At 45.6% G+C, this 20,079-nt stretch overlaps 1 protein-coding gene across 2 annotated transcripts in view; it reads right to left on the bottom strand.

The window, feature by feature from the left end:
- Nucleotides 1-20,079, bottom strand: part of ADAM19 (ADAM metallopeptidase domain 19) — a 98,288-nt gene that overhangs the window by 18,812 nt on the left and 59,397 nt on the right. For both annotated transcript variants that reach the window (XM_023218800.3, XM_023218801.2), the window contains exons 8-14: nucleotides 16,984-17,055; nucleotides 12,895-13,061; nucleotides 10,621-10,705; nucleotides 9,231-9,370; nucleotides 7,021-7,198; nucleotides 3,754-3,843; nucleotides 1,088-1,283 (exon numbers count right to left, since the gene is read on the bottom strand). In XM_023218800.3, coding sequence (XP_023074568.1) covers nucleotides 1,088-1,283; nucleotides 3,754-3,843; nucleotides 7,021-7,198; nucleotides 9,231-9,370; nucleotides 10,621-10,705; nucleotides 12,895-13,061; nucleotides 16,984-17,055 — 928 coding nt within the window. The remainder of the gene's footprint in view (nucleotides 1-1,087; nucleotides 1,284-3,753; nucleotides 3,844-7,020; nucleotides 7,199-9,230; nucleotides 9,371-10,620; nucleotides 10,706-12,894; nucleotides 13,062-16,983; nucleotides 17,056-20,079) is intronic.

The raw sequence follows: 20,079 nt of genomic DNA, 5'->3' as shown, positions 1-20,079 counted from the left end.
CGAGTAGCTGGGATTACAGGCATCCACCACCACACCTGGCTAATTTTTGTATTTTTAGCAGTTACAGGGTTTTACCATGTTGGCCAGGCTGGTCTTGAACTCCTGACCTCAGGTGATCCACCTGCCTCGGCCTCCCAAAGTACTGGGATTATAGGCAAGAGGCACTGTCCCCGGCCTTTTTTTTTTTTTTTTTTTTTTTTTGGGATGGTACGTCACTCTGTCACTTGGGCTGCAGTCCTAGAGTGGAGTGGCTCACTGCAGCCTCAAACTCCTGGGCTCAAGCCATCCTCCCACCTCAGCCTCCTGAGTAGCTGGGATTACAGGTGCCAGCCACCAAATCTGGCTTGAAAGCAGATTTATTCACTGTTCTACACCTTGCAATTTTCACTTTATTTTTTGTGGAAGATGATTTTATTCAGTAAATATGGGCCTGTCTCCTTATTTAGCCATAAAGCATTGCATTATATGAATGTACCATAATTAATTTAATTGGTCCCTACTGAAGGACATATAGGTTGTTGTTGCTATGGCTAACAATGATGCAGTAAACATCATAGTAAATATATCCTCACATACATGTGCAAGTGTTGGCTGCATTTCTAAGTATATCTCCAAATTGCTTTCCATAGTGGTTGTATCTACCTGTTTCTTCACACCCTCCACAACGCTCCATCATTATTATTGTTATATCATTATTATCTTAACTTTCAGTCTTTGCAATCTGATATATGAAAAATCTCATCTCATCATAATTATACTTTGCTTTCCCTTAATATGACTGAGGTTAAACGTCTTTTCACAGCTTTAAAGGCCGTTTGCATTTGCTTCTCTGTCTCCATCCTCTGCTCATTTTTCTTTTGGATTACTCTTATTCATTTGTTCACTCTGAGAAATAAAAGCATCAAGGTACCAGGAAGGAACACTGTCCTCTGGTTCTCCCTGAACATCTACCCTGAGTCAAGGGGATGAAAGAGGTAGCATCTAGAGGTGTCATTTGAAGCCAAGATTCCAAACTACCCTGAGGGCCAGGGGAGCTGGCTGGAAAGTGGGGGGCTGGGGAGAGCCATGCTCCCCAGGAGAGCCTTACCGGGTCCCCACAGCTGCTGGCACTGCTCCTGGTAGGTGAGGCACATGCCATTGTAGCAGTAGGCCTGGCCACCCTCACAGGGGGTACCATCCATCTGGTAGAAGTTGGTGGGGCAGTGGGGAGACTTGCCCGTACAGAACTCCGGGAGGTCACACTGCCGGGCCTGCTCACGGCACAGGGTCCCAGGAGCCAGCAGCTGAGCCAAGGAACGAGAGGAAAACACAGTCAATCTCCTCCCCGCCCTCAACTCTATTGCCCAAGGGCTCATAAGGATCACTCTCAAAGAACAGAATTTTCCATTATCATGATTTTATAGCACTTTTTACATGACCTCATTAGCCCAAACCATCTTCAGCCTTCTCATGTGAATACTGACAGAATTTAAAGGTGTTTTCAGAAATGCTAACTCACTTTCTCTTCGTAGAAGCCTTAAGAAGGAAACAAGAAACAATACCTATATAATAATTCACAGTTTCCTACATGCTTTAGTAATAGCAGCTACTTTTCTTCAGCTCCCACTTAAGTATCCAGTACAAATATGACTTCATTTAGTTTTCATGACAGTCCTGTGTAATATAATTATTCCTTCTGCAGAAGATAAAATCTGTAGGCTTGAAGAGGCTACATGATGCAAAGACTCATAGTAAGTGGCAGAGGAGCCAGGCCCACTAACACACACACACACACACACACACACCCCTAGCACTCACATAACATCTGAGTTTACAAAGCACCTCAGCAATAATACGTCCCCACTGTGGAACCAGGCACTGGGCTCACTGTGTGACATACATGTATCTCGTGGGATCCTCACAGTTTCCATGGGATAGATACTGCTATTTGCCCCACTTTGCAGATGAAAAGTTGATCAACAGCACACCTGGGGCAACGGGCGAAGAGTCTTACAGCCTCCCTGGGTAGTCGGTGTTACTAATACTCTTCCCGTTTCACAAATAAAGAACCTAGGCTCAGAGAGTTAATAGGTTGCCCCAAGTCACACAGCCAGGGTTTGAAGTCAGTCTCGGACACCAGGGAATCCTTTCTGAGGCTCAAACTGAAATTCTTGTGTGGAATGAAGGGGTCTACTCCATGCTTATGCTTAGGTCTTAGGCCAAAACTGGAAGAACGTGACCCAGCACAGCCTCCCTGGGGGATGCACAGCCAAACCAGATGCCATGCAGATTCCTAGAGCCAGGCAAGGAAACCTGTGACTGGGAACAGACCCCTCCCCTGCTCCTGGGCCACTCCCCACACCCACAGGGTCCTCCCAGGAGAGAAGGCAGACAGGCTTCTCCACTGGCCACTCTCAGACCGAGACTGGGCCAGCCGAGCAGCTTGCTGAGAGTGGATGCCCAGCTGCAAGTGTGGGCAGGGTGGTGTATGCAGGAGGAGGCTACAGGACACACCTCTGCCACCCAGAGGCAGGTGGAGGCAAAGAGGACCCGCCCCAGAGCCAGCCTGCCTGGGCACAAATCCCCGCTCCTTAACCAGCAGCGGGGTCTTGGGCACCTACTGTCTAACCTGTGTATGCTCACTCACCCACAATTCAGGATAATAACCCACTCATGGGTGATTAAACATGAGTTAGAACGAAGTATGTGAATGGTATCTGGCCCCTAACAAGTACTGAGCAAGTGCTGGACAGAAGCCTAGGCCCACAGTTCCTGCCTAAAATGTTGGGGCCAGACGGGGTTCAGCCTTTTCAGATTTAGAAAGCAGATATTGTAATGCGTAGGTCCATATGCACATGTGTGTACATATATAATTACACGTGTGTGTGCGTGTATATATATATATATATATATACACACATGGATAAGGATAATTACATATGTCTGCACATGTAACTACATATTACATAACCCCCCAGCAAGGCCGGGGATAACACCTTCTGATCAAACATACTAATATTTCTGCAATGCAATATAAATATTTACTTTAGGAGTGATTTTTTAAAAAAAAGACTACAATTCATCTCATGTCAATTCAGGTCAAGTTTTGCCACCAAATGTGTTTACATTTTTTCCCCAGCTTTTAGAACTCTCTTAATTTCAGAATTGTGCAAGAGAGATTGTGGTTCTACAGTAACACTAGCAGTAATAGATGATTTATCTCCCACATCAGTATTAGGAATGTGGGCACCAGAGTCAGGGAAAGCTAGATTCAGTCCCTTCCTGACTGCCTGATTCCAGATAAACCTCTTATCCCCTATAAGCCCTAGTTTCCACATCTTAAAATGAGGATAATCACATATATTTTATGGGGTTTTTGTGAGGAGAGAATGAGATAACGTACATAAAATTCTCAGCACAGTGCCTGGCATCTACTGAGAGGTTCATCAATGTCAATACAAATTATGATAATTATTATTGTTTATGAGCTCAGTAAAATCAAGCCCACTCTCTCCAGACACTTCTTTGAAAAAGAAAAAAAACTACCATTTCCAAAGAGGCGCCACCCTCCTCTGGGATGATCTGAATTCATGAGGCCCAGTATAGGAATAGTAAATTTTATTCAAGGCACCTTTCCTGCTCCATGTTTCTGAAACTCTGTTGCCATCACTCCCCCAGGATGGAGGCAAATCCCCAGCCATCCACCCCAGCAGAGCAGTCCTGTTGTCTCACTGTCAGGCCAGGGCCTAAGGCATGGAGAAAAGGGCCACTTACCTTACACTGGTGGCAGCAGGAGCCATGAGCACACTCCGCCCCTGGCCTCAGGGTGCAATTAGAGGCATTGCAGCAGGGGTTGTTACATTCCTGGGGAGGCAGTGGGGTGGATGTGAGTTGGGGAGGGCATTCACCACCCCCAACATTTTCCCCACCCTTGCCCACACACACCCCTGGAACCCCAGCTCTCTAGCAACTCTCTCTCTCTTTTTTTTTTTTTTTTTTTTGAGACGGAGTCTCACTCTGTCACCCAGGCTGCAGTGCAGTGATGCAATATATCTCGGCTCACTGCAACCTCTGCTTCCGGGGTTCAAGCGATTCTCCTGCCTCAGTCTCCGAAGTAACTGGGACCACAGGCGCACGCCACCATGCCTGGCTAATTTTTGTATTTTCAGTAGAGATTGGGTTTCGTCATGTTGGCCAGGCTGGTTTCAAACTCCTGACCTCAAGTGATCCGCCTGCCTCGGCCTCCCAAAGTGCTGGGATTATAGGCATGAGCCACTGCACCTGGCCTAGAAACTTTTGACCTCAAAAATCATGTGACAGTTTTGTCACGAAGCTAATGTGTACTTATCACAAGAACCATATATATGTACAATCATTAGTAACATGACTTGGACACAGCTACATCTTTTTTTGAGACGGTCTACAAACTTCTCCTCCTGGGTTCAAGCAATTCTCGTGCCACAGCCTCCCAAGTAGCTGGGACCACAGGCACACGCCACCATGCCCAGCTAGGACACAGCTACATTTTGAGTATGAATATTTTCCCAGGCATTTTCTACACACATACATATATATTTATACTTACCTTACAAAATCATAGTATCCACAGTGCTTTTTACTTAATATAACATGCATATTTCTCCCTGTAACCATGTATTCTTCTAAAATTGACTTTTTAGCATAGTACATGGAAATTTTATGATTTGTTTTTCTAATCCCCAGTAGAATATCCAGACACCCTGTCTTTCATGGGTGCCCTCCTGCCCCCAACCCTCCTAGGCTTTCTTATCTAATGAAAAGGGGCTGCTGGTGCAAGAGGCTGCTGGAACAACCTCTCCGAACAGTTTATGTCAACTCCTGGGCCTATTTCCTTAGACTTTTTTCTCCATCTGCTTCTCTTCCTAAGCTCCTCCTGGCCTGGACCTTTCTTGAACAGAAAGGCCCAAGCGCGTTCCTTGCTCTCCTCTCTTGCTTCCTGCCCCCCAGCCTGAGATTTTTAAAAGATGATGAGGCGCTCCAGTGACCCTGAGTGTCCTCATCACACTCTGACAGTATTCACAGGCCAATCCACCAGCCATTGATGAAGAGCGTGTGGGGCTCCACGCATCTCTCCACCACCGCCTTATGAGGCAGCCTTGTCCCCACTCCACAGACGGGGATGCTGTCGCTCAGGCAAGTCCAGTAGCTGGCCAAGGGACACACCTGCCGAATTCAAGTCAGGTCTGCCTGAGGCCTGCCTCATGTTTATCAACCTTATACCCCTAACTGTCCAGGGCTCTAGCATATTGGAGAGCCACATCCCATCCCCTGACCACATACACCTGTCCACCTGTTTCCCCTAAGAGAACGAACAGAACACTTTCCTCCCATTCATCTCCCACCATGTTGGGCTCCAGGAAGACCTGTATTCCTGCCTTCCTAATGTACCATATTTCTTCCCACGAAGGCACATGCTCCCCTTCCACCTGAAATGTGCCTTCCCTCCTGCGTGCCTCACTAACTCCGAATGCAGCCTTCAGATATGGGCTCCACGGTCACCTCCCACACAAGCAAGGAGGTTCCCCCTCACATTATATATGTTCAGAGCACTGTGTCATTTGTCTTCCTAGCACCTGCCATGGACTGTACGTATATTCTTTCGCAATTATTTCAATATGTGTTTCTCCCACTAGTCTATCAGCTCCCCAAGCACAGAACTATGTCATCTTTGCCATTCATCCTAACCCCAGGACTAGACACAGTAGCCCACACTCATTGTGTCTGTAGAATGAGCAGCTGCTCAGAACCTAAGCCAACTGGCCACGCCACTCTCAGGCCATTCCTCAACCCCAGTGGGCCCTCCATGTTCCTACCACTCCCTTCTTTCTGATGGGTCTGGGTTGATCTCTCTGGGCTCATGGTGGTGGGGGTGGCATCCTTGACTAGTTCTTGTTTTATTCTGAAAGTGACATGCTGGCACTAAAAAAAGAAAATCACATCATAAAGGTCTCAGGCAGAGTGCAGTGGCTCACGCCTGTAATCCCAGCGCGTTGGGAGGCCGAGGCGGGTGGATCATCTGAGGTCAGGAGTTTGAGACCAGTCTGGCCAATGTAGCAAAACCCTGTCTCTACTAAAAGCACACACAAAAAAATTAACCAGGTGTGGTGGTGCACACCTGTATTCCCAACTACTCAGGAGGCTGAGGCGGGAGAATCGCTTGAACCCTGGAAGTGGAGGTTGCAGTGAGCAGAGATCATGTCACTGCACTCCAGCCTGGGCAACAGAGTGAGAGAGAGAAGGCCATAAAATCAATTTTTTTTTTCCATTTATACAGAACCTCAGTCTCACCCCCATAATTTACTGTTACTTGTTATCTACCTCAAATTGTTATGCATGTATAAACATACATATTTTCAGCCTTCAAAAAATAAAGATGAAACAATCCAGTTCTGCTTTCTGCAGAACCACACGCATTTGTTAAAAATGACCAGGCTCTGCCGTGTGCCCTGCACACTCACTGTGAAGATCAGAAGGAAGGAGAGAGTTTACACATAAACAGTTCTGCCCCTTCTTCCTTCTAGCAGCCCTTTCGAGACTCGACAGCACTTCCTACATCCCCTTTCCATCATTCCTCCTCCAGCCTAAACAGCACGAGCTTGTTATTTTAAGCATCCTCATAAGGCCCCTGTTCAAGCCCAAATATCCAGCTGTGTGGCCTCCAGAATAAATTCCGTGCAGCTGGAGGGCCAAGCAGGCATGTGCAGCTCCACTGAAGAAGAGAGAGTCAACATGCCACGCGATTGTGGTTTCTGGTTAGACCAGACATTTACAAGAAGAACTGATCTTGGACGCTAGCGAGGCTGGCCACAAACTGGGAGAGGCAGCAGAAACACTCCATCTGGAAGGCTTCTTCTCCGTATCCGATTTGTCATGGGGTATTGGATAGTTATGTGTAGGAAATGCCTGTGACTAAGAAATTTTCAACTGTGTTCTTTTTTGACCTTGAGCTTTGAAACCAATGCAAATTCTTCCCCTCCCTCTAGCACCATTGTGACCCCTCACCTCTTCTTCTCCACAGTCACACTCTTCCCCATCTTCCAGGTACCCATTCCCACACCTCCGGCCTCCATACAGCATCCTGGTATCTGGCATGTTGGAGAGACACATTCCACCGCCTGACTGCAGGTATCTGTCCAGCTCCCTCCTGTTGCATCCATTGAACACTTTGGGAAAGGGGTGCCTGGCAGAGGACAAGGTGGGAATTAGTGGGGAGTCTAAGCATCCAGCAGTCAGGCAGGTGTCACTCCTGCTGTCACTCCTGCTACCCGTGGGGCTGACTCCACCTGGGCTCAGACCCCCATTGTCTCACACACATACATTCTTGCCCCTCAGAACATTTACCGATATATTAATTTAGAATTCTTTCATCCATAGTGATGAGATATTAACCATCCCATGGCATTTTATTTTTCTCACTCTGCATGGAGGAAGCATTTGAGAATCAGGAGTAGCAATTTCTGCCCATTGCATGAGGGGGTTGCAGTAAGTAAAAGGTTTGAGTGTGTTACAATAGGTCTCCCAAGCCTTAGTGCTGAAGAAAACACCAGTCAACCTAAACTTTTCCTGAAGCTGATATCAGGTGAATATTCTCTTGCAACAGAGGACCAGGCCAAAAAAAGGCCAAGATCGTAAGTTTTATTTCTTTCTGGGCCAGTGATCTCATCGCTGTTCCAAGGATGCCGAGAGCACTCCAAACTCAACCAGCCAACTCATAAACGCATGCTCTTTATCACAGGAGTGTGGAAGGTCCTGGGTCCCACTATTGGTGAGAAGGACAAAAAGTACAACCATCCGGGTCTACAAAAGGAGAGTTATCCTGCTCCCACTTCTCTAAACCAATTAAAGGTCAAACCCTCCAAGAAATTAAGAGATTTTCCTTCAGTGGGAAGGTATGCTACAAGGAATTTGTTACTAATAATTGTTAAACTACCCAAATTTGTGAATAATTTAAAAATGAAGTGGAGTAGTAATCAATATAACTCTCAATCATTTGTCTTCAGATATGTTTTTCAGATTGAGAGAGAAACGGGTGGGCTTAACCATGAGCTTATAGGGATCCAGGCACGACTCTAAAGTTGTATCCTGCCTCATTCTTTTGTTGTTGTTGTTTTGAGACAGAGTCTTGCTCTGCTGCCCAGGCTGGAGGCTGGAGTGCAGTGGCACAATTTTGACTTACTGCAACCTTCGCCTCCTGGGTTCAAGTGATTCTCTTGCCTCAGCCTCCCTAGCAGCTGGGACCGCAGACGTGTGCCACCACGCCCAGCTAATTTTTGTATTTTTAGTAGAAATGGGGTTTCACCATGTTGGCAAGGCTGGTCTCAAACTCCTGACCTCAGGTGAACTGCCCACCTCAGCCTCACAAGGTGCTGGAATTACAGGCGTGAGCTACTACACCCAGTCAACATCATCCTTTCTATGTCACAGCTGAGAAGTAATTTTTAAAAATTAACACCAGAGGTCCAAGAAAGCTGCATTGTTTCTTGAAGACATTGAAACACCATTCTCTAAGAAACAATCATAAGCAGGCCCTAATGGTTTGGGGTGAAAGAACACAAGGTCCTATTGTGATGCCTTCCAAGGAGCCTGGAAGAACCCAAAGATTTGTGCTGCCTGAGTCCAGATGCTAGAAGACAAGTCCTTTGAAGAAACTCCCTAATTTTCTTCAAAGGCTCTGGTTTTAAAAATCCCTCAAGACCACAGGGAGATGCAGCTGCCTCGCCCTGTTCCTCATGGGTAATGCAGCCTGCAAATTCCCTGACAAGTCACTGCAGGGTGTGTGGATGGCCCTCTTCTTCAACTTGTTCTGTTACATCTGAGATTTCAGTGAAGGCTGGAATTGAAACAGCACTGATTCAACTCTCTTGGGATAGAAGAATTAAGGGTTGTGGCTATGATCAAAATGTGTCCTCATCAAAAATTCATGAAATTAAAAAGACACATATGGCCAAGCCAATGTATAACTCAACCCCTTAAAACAGAAATTCAGTAAATTTAGGGTTACACCAGCACCAAACCTCCTGCTGGAAAGTTAAGTTCTTGCCACACATTTGCCTTGGTCTTTTCTCAATTTCTTTGTTGTAAAAACCACATTTTTTTGGCACCATCAGAAGTTTAAGGGAGTCTCAGTGGGACCAGCTGGGAGGAACCCGTGTGTCACACTGTCCAGGTGTGCCCACCGTCCTCCCCATCCTCCCTCTTCCTGTTCGACTCACCCGGTGGCAGCTGCCATGATACACCCACCGTCAGCCGCACTGGCCGAGCAGCAATCCGCAGAATCATGAGTCATGCCAAAGTTGTGGCCCATCTCGTGGGCCATGGTGGCAGCCACGCCAATGGCATTCTCGGAGTGGTCCTGCTCAGAAGACAGAGTTGAGGTCAAGGTCCAGGGGACAGATCCGCCTCTGCCCCCTATCCCTGCCTTATCCTTAGCCAACTCTTGCAGGTCTCCAATTCCACTGTCACTGAGCATACAGACTCTCTATATGTGCCTCTGACAGCAAGGCTGAATCTGCTGTCACTAGGCGGAAATCAAATGTTTAAAAGTCCGTGTTTCTGAGTTCTCCAAGGTTGCAGACCACAATTGACCTACTGATGAACTTCCAGACCAATAAATGCTTTCTGAATAAATAAGAGGAAGATTTTTCCCCATTCTTCTTCTGAACATATATCCCTCTCCAGACATAAGGGAATCAACATAGAAAACACCACCTTAATTCAAACATAGGGTGTACTTGGCTTAGTGTTTCCTGAGAGAGCCACACAAGACAGATACACTCCAGGCACAGCACTTGGTGTACTGTCTGGTATGTAATTGTCAGATGCAAAAGCTAAAGAAATCAAGAGGAAAAAAATCCAGCAGGAAAGAAGCAGCAGAAAGATTTACTAAACATGGATGTGTGTTTCCTGCATTATTTCATTTAATTCCCATTCTTATCCTATGATTATCAACTGTAAAACTATGTTTCTTTACAGCTGAGGACACTCATTAACTCCCCCAAAATCACACAGCTGTTCTTTGAACCCAACAGGCTCAGACCCTAGAGCCTGTGGTTTTGGCCATTATGCTACTTTGTCAATAAATACAGAATGGATAGAGGGACAGACAAATAGATGGAGAGAAGTCTTCCTCGATATGCACTTCACAGGTTAGAAATACAGAGTCAAAACAAATAGTCTCATGAAGTCAGAGTGAATTTCAAAAGAAGGCAGTAATTTCCTAACCATGACTTTGAGACAGGTTCTTGTTTCTTAATGACATATATAACAGCATACGACCTGGAATAAAAACATTTTTAACCTCTACTTTTTTACTATTTTCCAGTCCCTGGTTTGGAACATATGAGATCTAGTGATGAATGCATGTAATCTCTTCAGGGTTCCTGAGCTTGGAGATACAGAATGAACTATAATAAATGAAAATTCACCCTTGGGTACCTCCATCTCTTAGAACTTAATGACTTCGTTTTAAACAATTGCCCTTCCTGATATCAAAGCTTTTTCTGCTACGATAATAAATATCAACTTTTTCTTCAAAAGATGACCTCTGGTCTTGTAAGGCAGTTCAGAGCCTTCTGCAGCACACATACATGGGCTGAGACTCACCATGTTGACTCCTCCAGACTGGTACACAGAGCACATGGCCATGAGGGGGGCCAGGCCGATGGTGGTGCCGTGGAAGGACATGCCCCTGCAGGAGGCAAGGAGAGAGGGTGACCTGGGAGGGGACTGAGAGGGCTGTTCCAATGTGCCCGGGAGTAGGTAGCCATCCCAGGGTTCCTTGGTCCCGCTGACTTTCCCAGGTCATTCCCAAGGGTAGAGGCTGTTGTAACCAGGCCAACTGGACAACTTCCAGCTCACCACACCTCTCACTTCCTCTCACCTACTCCCTCATGACTCCAGAGAAACACAAAGAGAGAGAGAAAGGTCGTTTATCCCCCACAATATACCCATAACTGATTCTTTGGAAGGAAATGGGCAGGGTTTGCAAAGCTGCATTGCATTCCTGCTGCACAGGAAAAGGTCAGAGGGAGAGGTTGATGGAAGGGTGGCACAGATTCTGATGCTGAAGTGAATCATGCCCACTTCCACCATTTGCCGGGATCCAATGCCTTATCCCTGGCTCTGTGGTGTGAGTCCCACGGGGTAGGGGTGGGGGCATCGGGGCAGCAGCTGTGGGGCTGATGATGCTTCATTCCCACATACTCAGGGGCCAAGGAAACAGCTGTGTCCCATCAGGAGCCTCACAAAGTGCAGCTGGATGCAACAATGAGCTGTTTCTGCCTTTGTTTTGCAATGGGATCCTAATCTGCCAGCAGCAAGCTGCATTTTCCCCAGTTGAATATATCCTTCTTTCAGTTACATACATCCAGGGTAGGGGAGAAGAAAAAAAAAAAAAAACTACCAGTGCTTCTGTGCATGCCACAAACATGTAATATATTTAAAGAATCTATGTGGAAATTCATTATGTGGTACTTATCTCCATGTTTGTCTTCTTATCTAGACCATGATATCTTTGACAGCAAGACTATCTTAACTATTTTGGGATCAGTAGAACCTCGCACAGAATGTCACACATAGTGGGTATATAACACATGTTTGCTGAATTACGGGCAGACTTATCTTCAGAGAAACAATCTGCAAAGAAATATGCAAAATCTATGCGAATTGATATGAAGTTCTACTAGTTATTTTCTAAATGTTCCAAAGTTCAGGCCAAAAGTTCTAATAACCAAAGACTCTTCCTAGGCAAATGTATTGTCATGAAGTAACTGTTCACAGCCCAGGTTTTGGCACAGTTATTTTTCCCAGTTTCTTTAAAAGGATAAGCCAAGGTTTAAATGATTATTGACTCAGCTATATTTAGGGAACAGAAGAAAAACGGTTTTAAGGCCAGGCATGTGTGACTCACGCCTATAATCCCAGCACTTTGGGAGGCCGAGGCGGGCGGATCACTTGAGGCCAGGAGTTCAAGACCAGCTTGGCCAACGTGGTGAAATCCTGTCTCTATTAAAAATAAAAAAATTGGCCGGGCTCGGTGGTGCATGCCTCCAATCCCAGCTACTTGGGAAGCTGAGGCACTAGAATTGCCTGAGCCCGGGAGGCAGAGGTTGCAATGAGCTGAGATGGTGCTACTGCACTCTAGCCTGGGCAACAGAGGGAAACTCTCTCTCTCAAAAAAAAAAAAAGAAGAAGAACAAGAAGACAAATGGTTTTATTATCTACATGCCTTTTGTTGTAACTGCCTCAAAATACCTTCAGAAGTCAACACTAATAAATACCAAATAATCACCCTGGGGCACAGTCACATGTGACCCCCATCACTGTCTCTCTGGGGCTGATGAAAATCTAACACAATCCCTCCTCAGTGTCTCCCTCCAGCCAAACCCTCAGTTCCTGCACTGTCTAGCACTTCAACTCTCTCAGGCACTCAGCCCTGTGCCCCTTGGGAACCAAGTGAAGGACAACACAAGGAGCCTCCTCTCCTGTGCCTGTGTTGGGAGATCAGCTCATGTATTAGAACAAAGCGCCAGGAAGATTGAGACGAGCCTCTTAGAAAGTCTAAGACCTGACCAACAGTCAGTCCCTTCCCAAATATATAGGCAATTATTTCAGATGCTCAATGGAATATGGGTAAGTCTAATTTTCCCATTAGACTGTAAACACGTCTTAGGACTAACGTGACTCAGGCTTTTAAACATTTTCTGGGGTATGCCGGGTACAGAGCGCACGTTTAGGAAATGCCTGATTCTCTGGAGCAGGGAGTCAGAATGGCCTTGTACAACCAACACTCGCCATGGGGCATACTCTGAGCATGCACACGGTGGGCAGAGGCTTTGCAGCCAAGGACAACACAACATATGAAAAAAGGCTATTTACGTGATTAATTGGGCGTTGTCATGGTACTTCTGGGCAAGCAGCTTGCGCCTCCAACTGAGAAAGGACCAGAGGGTAGAGTATGGATTCTCTGAAACTTCACACATGTTCCCGTGAGTCCACACTTCCAAGCCCACGAGAGCAATCCGGATGTTCAAGGATCGGTAAAACTGAAAGGACACAGAAAAACGCGGTATGTGTCAAACCACCTGGGATTTAAAAGCCCCTTCCTTTCATTCTGTGGGAGCTTGAGATTAGAAAGAAAAAAACTAAAACTAAAAAATAAAAATAAATTAAAAAAAAAAAGCCCTTTCTCAACCTAAGAACTCAGAGCACAGATACCAGATTTCTCTTCTGCCCATGGCTCCAAGGGAAGGAGGCAACTGGTGTTATTGACATTTTTTAGAAAGGGAAGATGAGGTCCTGAGAGAGAGCAGGACATTCTGGTGGCAGAACTGCAGTGATTTTGCTTAGGGATGACTAAGATAACAGATAAAATTGCTTTCAGATATGAATAGGTCTATCATGTGGAAAAAGGGTTAGCGTTGTTCTGCATGATTTTCAAGTAGGGCTTAGGTCAATAGGTAAAAGAGACAGGAACATACATTTCATTTTAAAACAGGAAGAAGGCTTTCAAACAAAGCTGGTCATGAGATAGCTCAGAGTTGAGCTTTGCTGTCTTCTGTAATCAGTGCCCTTGGCCAGGTTGTCTGGTATCATTTTTTCTCCCAATTCCTTACATGGGCCTTATCTTTCTTATGGGTATCTAAAAAGTGCTCTTGTATATGGATTTTTAAAAACCGTTTCATTGAGGTATAATTTGCATACCATAATACCCACCTATTTTAGGTGTACAGCTCAATACTTCTTTGGTAAATTTGCCAAGTTTTAAAGCCATCACCAGCCAAGCGTGGTGGCTTATACCTGTAATCCCAGCAATTTGGGAGGCTGAGGCGGGCAGATCACCAGAGGTCGGGAGTTTGAGACCAGCCTCACCAACATGGAGAAACTCCGTCTCTACTAAAAATACAAAATTAGCTGGGTGTGGTGGCGCATGCTTGTAATCCCAGCTACTCAGGAGGCTGAAGCAAGAGAATCGCTTGAACCCGGGGGGTGGAGGTTGCGGTAAGCCGAGATTGTGCCATTGCACTCCAGCCTGGGCAACAAGAGTGAAACTCCATCTCAAAAAAATAAAAATAAAATAAAGCCATCACCATCATCCAGTTTTAGAATATTTTCATCACATCAGTAAAATCCCTCATGTCTATTTACAGTCATTTCCCATTCTCACCCTCAGTCCCAGGCAACCATGCATCTACTTTGTTTTTATTCGGCCTTTTCTGGACATTTGTTTTACAATATGCGGTTTTGTGTGTCTGGCTTCTCTCACTTACCATAATGTTTTTGAGATGTATCCACGTGGTAGACTGTATCATTTGTGATTTCTCTTTATTGCTGAATAATATTCTTTTGTATGGATATACCAAATTATATTAACACGTGGATATTTTATTATAAAATGTCTCCCACTCATTTTGGAAGTAAATGAGTATAAACAACATAAAAGTGCATAGATATACTTAATCTTCAAATATTCTTCCCCATCCCTGGATAGTCTCAGGTTTTGTCAAGGATGGAATAAGCAAGTTGCAAGCAATAGACTACAGAGGTTGTTGGTAATCTTCAGGGTTTTGTGCAAACCAGAGATCTTGAAATTCTATACGCAAGATCTGACTCAACCTCCTCGAGGCTAGAGCTGCATCTAACCTTTATGGCCTGGCATCTTTCATCTCATACAAATATAAGCAGGAGGAGGGTTTTCTTTAAAACTAAACCACTGGAAGGTGTGAGTGCAACAGGTATTTTGATGGGTCCACCCTACAAATACTGAGCCCGTGACTTAATATAAAGCCCCATGTATGGAGAGTTCGTATGAGCAGAAGATACCATCTTAATCCAAAATTGGTAAGTACTGCCCCAGCTGAAAAGAATAACCATAGCACCAACATTTTTCCATCTCTTTTTATGTACTAGGCACTGAGGCTTAGAGAAGTTAAGGAACTTGCCCAAAGTCTCAGCAAGAAGATAGTGGAGCCAGGATGAAGGCCTAAATTACAACCTCAAAGCCTATATGTGGCCCTTTACTGCCTCTGTGCTGCAGTATCGACACATCCAGATAAGCCACTTGCTCCAAGAAACGCTGGTCAAGATGGGCACAAAATTCAGTGAAATATCAATTTATTTCAACGGAAATTTTGATTTTTCTGTTTTGTGCCAGTTCAATCGTTAACAGAAAATAAAAGGCTCAGATTCCAATTTGAATTTGCTTTCCTAGGGAGCTTTTGAAGGAAGTGAACTTGGCTTTTTTTCACAGTTACAGAAAAACATTTTGGATTGGGTTCATGATTCAGCAGAGGAGTGCAATTCATTCCAGTTTTAGTTCAACAATAGTTCAGTTCAAGTAGCTGGGTCAGCAAGCTCCAGAGAAGTGGGTGTGGCTTCCCTCACCCGCCAGGAGCGACTAACACCAGCCTCGAGGAGAGAGCCAAGACAGGATGCATGGGCCACCCAGGCTTAGGGCTTTCAGTAAGGACTGGGGCTTGCTGGTGCCTCTCTTCTCCCTTCACTTGTCACCAGCACCCTTGGTTCCATCACCTACCCCACGGAGGGAATACCCAGCCAAGTCCCCACCTGCCAGGTCTCCAAACAATGGATGTCACATGGGTGAAAGCAGAGTTGGCCTCCCATATTCTCCCCAGGGAAACAAGCTTCCCATGTTTTCCCAGATGTTGAGTGTTTGGGTTGTAGGATTATTTAAATGTTATTCTTGAGTGAGTCAGGAGCTAGAGAGAGGACTGGACTGTGTCCCTAGAGTCTGTCCTTCCAGGAAATACCAGTGTTTGACTTTCACCTGTCACTGACCACTGACCTGTGTTTCCAGAGCCATCTAGGGCAGAAAAAAAAACCATGGGCATGAAAACTGCCATCACATGACTTCAGAACGCTAATATATTTGCCTATTAGTCCCTAAAAAATATTTTAAGTAATCTCCTATATTCTCTAGTGTTTAGGAAAAAATGATTTTCCTTTTAGGCCTGGAATTCATGAATCCCTAGCAGGCCCAAGGTTAAGCTTCATCAATGTTATGAGTGTTCTAAAATTGTGCAATAAACGTTACCAGATTCTCAAAGAGACCTGTGATCCCAAACACATTAAAACCTACTTTTAAAAACTATATACTTCTAGCCTACCAAGAGGCTACTGTCATTCTAGGTTACCTATTCTGCATTTTGTACTATAACAAATATCCTCTTTCTTATACACAATGTATTTCCAAGTCCCAGACCAACCTATTCTAGTAAAATTCAAAAATGTAGGTATTTCCCAAGAGTATCTTGTAAAAGGTCCTGACCTAGGAAAGTTAACCATTTGCACATCCTTCCTAAGAGGCAAGACATAATTTCAGGATAGTTTTACACATGGAGACTTTACAGATTAGCCCCAAGCAACTCACTTCTCAGACAACCCACTTCTCAAGCAACCCACTTCTCAAACAGCCCACTTCCCAACTTTTAAGGCTGTGTGTCTTTCCCACCCTGACCTACCTCAATTCCCTCCTAAGTCAGAGAATCCCTGAGCTTTGTATCTGGAGGAACCTTAAAGAACCTTAAAGGATTCCTAAACTGGGCTCTTCCATGCCCAAGCTGCTTGGGATCCACTGCAGGGGTGAGAGGAAGGGGTCAGAAGGACAGTGTTCTGGGTCCTCACCCCTGCTCCCGCTTACAGCAGCCTGTTTTCATTTAACTTTTACACTAGACATTGGCATAAGATTTCATTTTTAAAAATTCCACCAGAAAAATAAAAATAACAAAAAAAAAAAAAAGAGAAAAAAAATGTGACTCAAAGAAAATGAGTTACTTGCCTAAGGGTACGTAGTTCAGGGCTCTGTCATGACCGCCCTGGGCCTCTATGGCACTGCTCATTCCCTTTCAGAAGATGGCTGGGGCAGCCAATCCAGCAGAAGGCTGCTCCAGTGCCCTTGGAAGTGCTGGCACCTGGCACCTTTCCCACAAAGTACACACCTGGTCTCACCTTATCAACATAGTTGGCGATCTCTATGAGCTTGTGTTTGGTGGCGTCCTGGTCTCGTCGATTCTTCTGAAACTAAATGGGAGAAGCAGAGCCATGTGAGATCCCAGAACCTCTCGCAGGATGCTTCCTGCGCCCCATTACTTGTCTTTGAATTTGCTCTTATTTTCTTCTGTCTTCTATGAGCCGTCATTTTTATGCAACTGTCTTCCCCACAACAGTAAGAGCTTATGGAGGGCAGTACCTGTCACATCTATCTTTGTATCCACAGCTACTAGCTCAGTGCTGCACACACAGTAGGCATGCAATAATTATGCATGGAGTTGAACTGCCTTCCTCTAACCCTTGAAGCACATCTTATTCTCCTGCCCTTCAAACTACAAGGCCTCTGGCAAACTCCCACTGGGGCTTAGGAGGACTGATCCAATCCTCACCTCAGTCATCACCGGAATGAGCAGATCAGAGAGATCTATTTTTGTGATGGTGGCATCACATGAAGCCACCATCACACAGATCTCACAAGGCTTCCCTACATGTGGTCAATCAACAATGATCGAATTGTTGCTGAATGCCTGCTATGGGCAAGGCATGCGCTTAGCACTATGTAGGACCCAGAGAGGTGTGAGATCTTGGTCCTAGACTAGAAGAGCTTCAGTTAAAACAGAAAGGGCCAGAAATAACTGTGGCAGATCCTGAGTGACAGATCCTGTACTTAAGGAGTATACAACTAAAATGGTCTGAGAAAACCTGCCTGGAAAATGCACACAGAAAAACCACAGTAGGAGGCCATGTGAATGGCATGAATGCTAATGAGGAGGACCATAAGACACTGGCAAATAGGCTTCATCTTGCACACCACTCAGATCCACTGGCAGTGCCTTCTACAGTGAGGAGAATTCTGAGACTGCATCGATTCAGTCAGACATTTCTCTTTTTTTCTTTTTTTTGAGACTGAGTCTTGCTCTGTCACCCAGGCTGGTGTGCAGTGGTGCGATCTTAGCTCACAAGCTCCGCCTCCCGGGTTCAAGCAATTCTCCTGCCTCAGCCTCCTGAGTAGCTGGGATTATAGGTACTCACCACCAAGCCCGGCTAATTTTTGTATTTTTAGTGGTGATGGGGTTTCACCATGTTGGTCAGGCTGGTCTCAAACTCCTGACCTCAAGTGATCCATCTGCCTCGGCCTCCCAAAGTGCTAGGATTACAGGCATGAGCCACCATGCCTGGCTGCAATCAGACATTTCTAACCAAGCATAGGAAAGAAAGCTGTGTTCCATTAGAAATATCTGCCATGGGTACCAGAAAGAGGACATTTCAGTGTGAATACCTTCTATTTACCATTCCTCCCTCAAAAAAATAGATCTCTCCGAGCTGCGATGAAGGAAAGCTTTACGATGTAAAGAGAAAACCTGCTACAACTGCAAATTAAATTTGAAAATGATGGGCATGTCCTGTACACTGCCATTGTCACATAGAATCTCTCTAATTTATCTTGGGTATCCACTGTACATGTTACTTCAATTCTGAACCTTCACGTCCTTCCTCCACTCTATCCTGCAAGAGTATCTAAGCAAGAAACAACAAGAACAGCCAAGTAGAACACCCTGGGATATTTGTTCGGCCAGAGGAGTGTCCCAGCCCTGACACAGGGAAGAAATCCACCGTTTCCCTTTCAGCACAGCTTGTGGACATTCTCAGGCTTCCTTGAAACTGCCACTCACCAGAAGAGAATCTGTCACCACCGCTTTCTAGAGTTAGATTCAGTGAGACACCGTAACTTAGACCTTTCCAAGGTGTTAACCCAGGAGTTTCTCATTATAGAGGTCTCCTGTTTCTAAATTGGTCTCTCAGCACAGACAGCATTGCAGCATTTCCATTCATTTAGTAATATTTATTAGAACATCAGGGTCAGATTTCGTTGTCTTTCAAAAAAATATTAACCTTCTTCTCTTCAAAGAACTGCCCAATGAGACCACTATAATTTAAGGAGTGAATTCTGTTGTCCAGAGTAGTCTGAAGCAGGAGTCGGCAAACCTTTTCTGCAAAGGTCAGATTAGGCTTTGTGGCCATATGGTCTCTGCTATAACTCTTCAACTGTGCAGCGGTGGCTCGGAAGCAGGCCTGGATAATACAGAAACCAACGGGCCTGGCTGTGTTCCAGTAAAATTTTGTTTTCAAACACACAGTACAGGCTGGATGTGACTATGGGGTATAGTTTGCAGACCCCTGATCTCAAGAAAGGACTGTCTCAAGCTTACATTTTCTAGGGTGACACAGCAAGTACTACATGCAGCACCATCCTTTCCCAGCCACTCTGCACTGTGCCAGCATCATGGAAGTCCTTTACAGGCCTGTGTTTACAGCTATCCCGTCTACCCCTACAACAGTCCACCTTACTCTTTATTCCGCCCTGGATTCCGTTCCACCTGGGGAATGAATAAACTAGAAGCTCCCACCTAGGACCAGGGAGCGAGGAGCTACCTGCTCATTTTTACTGCTGACAACTATCTCTCTAGGCAGCAGCAGTGTCTTGCTCTCCCTATCTGTGTCTCCACTTCCTCCTGTGCATTCAGAGCCGCAAGGTGAAGGCTGTCCTGTCTCGGCAGGAGGTTATAAATCATGGTAAAGCAGCCCTCCCCTTTCCTGCCTTCCCATCCTCTCAGATTAATTAATTAATTGTCAAGAATATATTTCTGTCTGCAGAGGATGGAGACAGGTGGAGAGGGGATGATTTGTGAGCCTGTGAACCCAGCCTGGCCTGTTATACTCCCACCCCAGTCCCTCAAATGAATCATTCAAAGCCTTCAGCGGAGGGGTGCCCAGGACTCTGAAAAATGAGCACATTCCCTTATCCACCACGGCTGCATGAATCACAGCCCTGCTGGGAACCCGGGCTGTTGCTGAGATGCTCTCCTTTGTAAGAGGAAGATGGCTCTAGGTGACACCAGAGTCCTGGAGGCCCCTTGAGCAGACACTTTTTCTCTGGGGGTGTGCTGTGACCCTGGAGGTCAGGAGACAGAAGATGCCTAATCCCTGCCTCCCACCATGCTGCCCACTTCTCCAGCTGCTGGAGATTCACACCCAGTGGGTTTTAAAACCTGC

The sequence above is a fragment of the Piliocolobus tephrosceles genome, chromosome 4, assembly GCF_002776525.5.
Source record: "Piliocolobus tephrosceles isolate RC106 chromosome 4, ASM277652v3, whole genome shotgun sequence".
In the NCBI taxonomy this organism is placed as follows: Eukaryota; Metazoa; Chordata; class Mammalia; order Primates; family Cercopithecidae; genus Piliocolobus; species Piliocolobus tephrosceles.
This window is presented reverse-complemented; position numbering and strand designations above follow the sequence as displayed.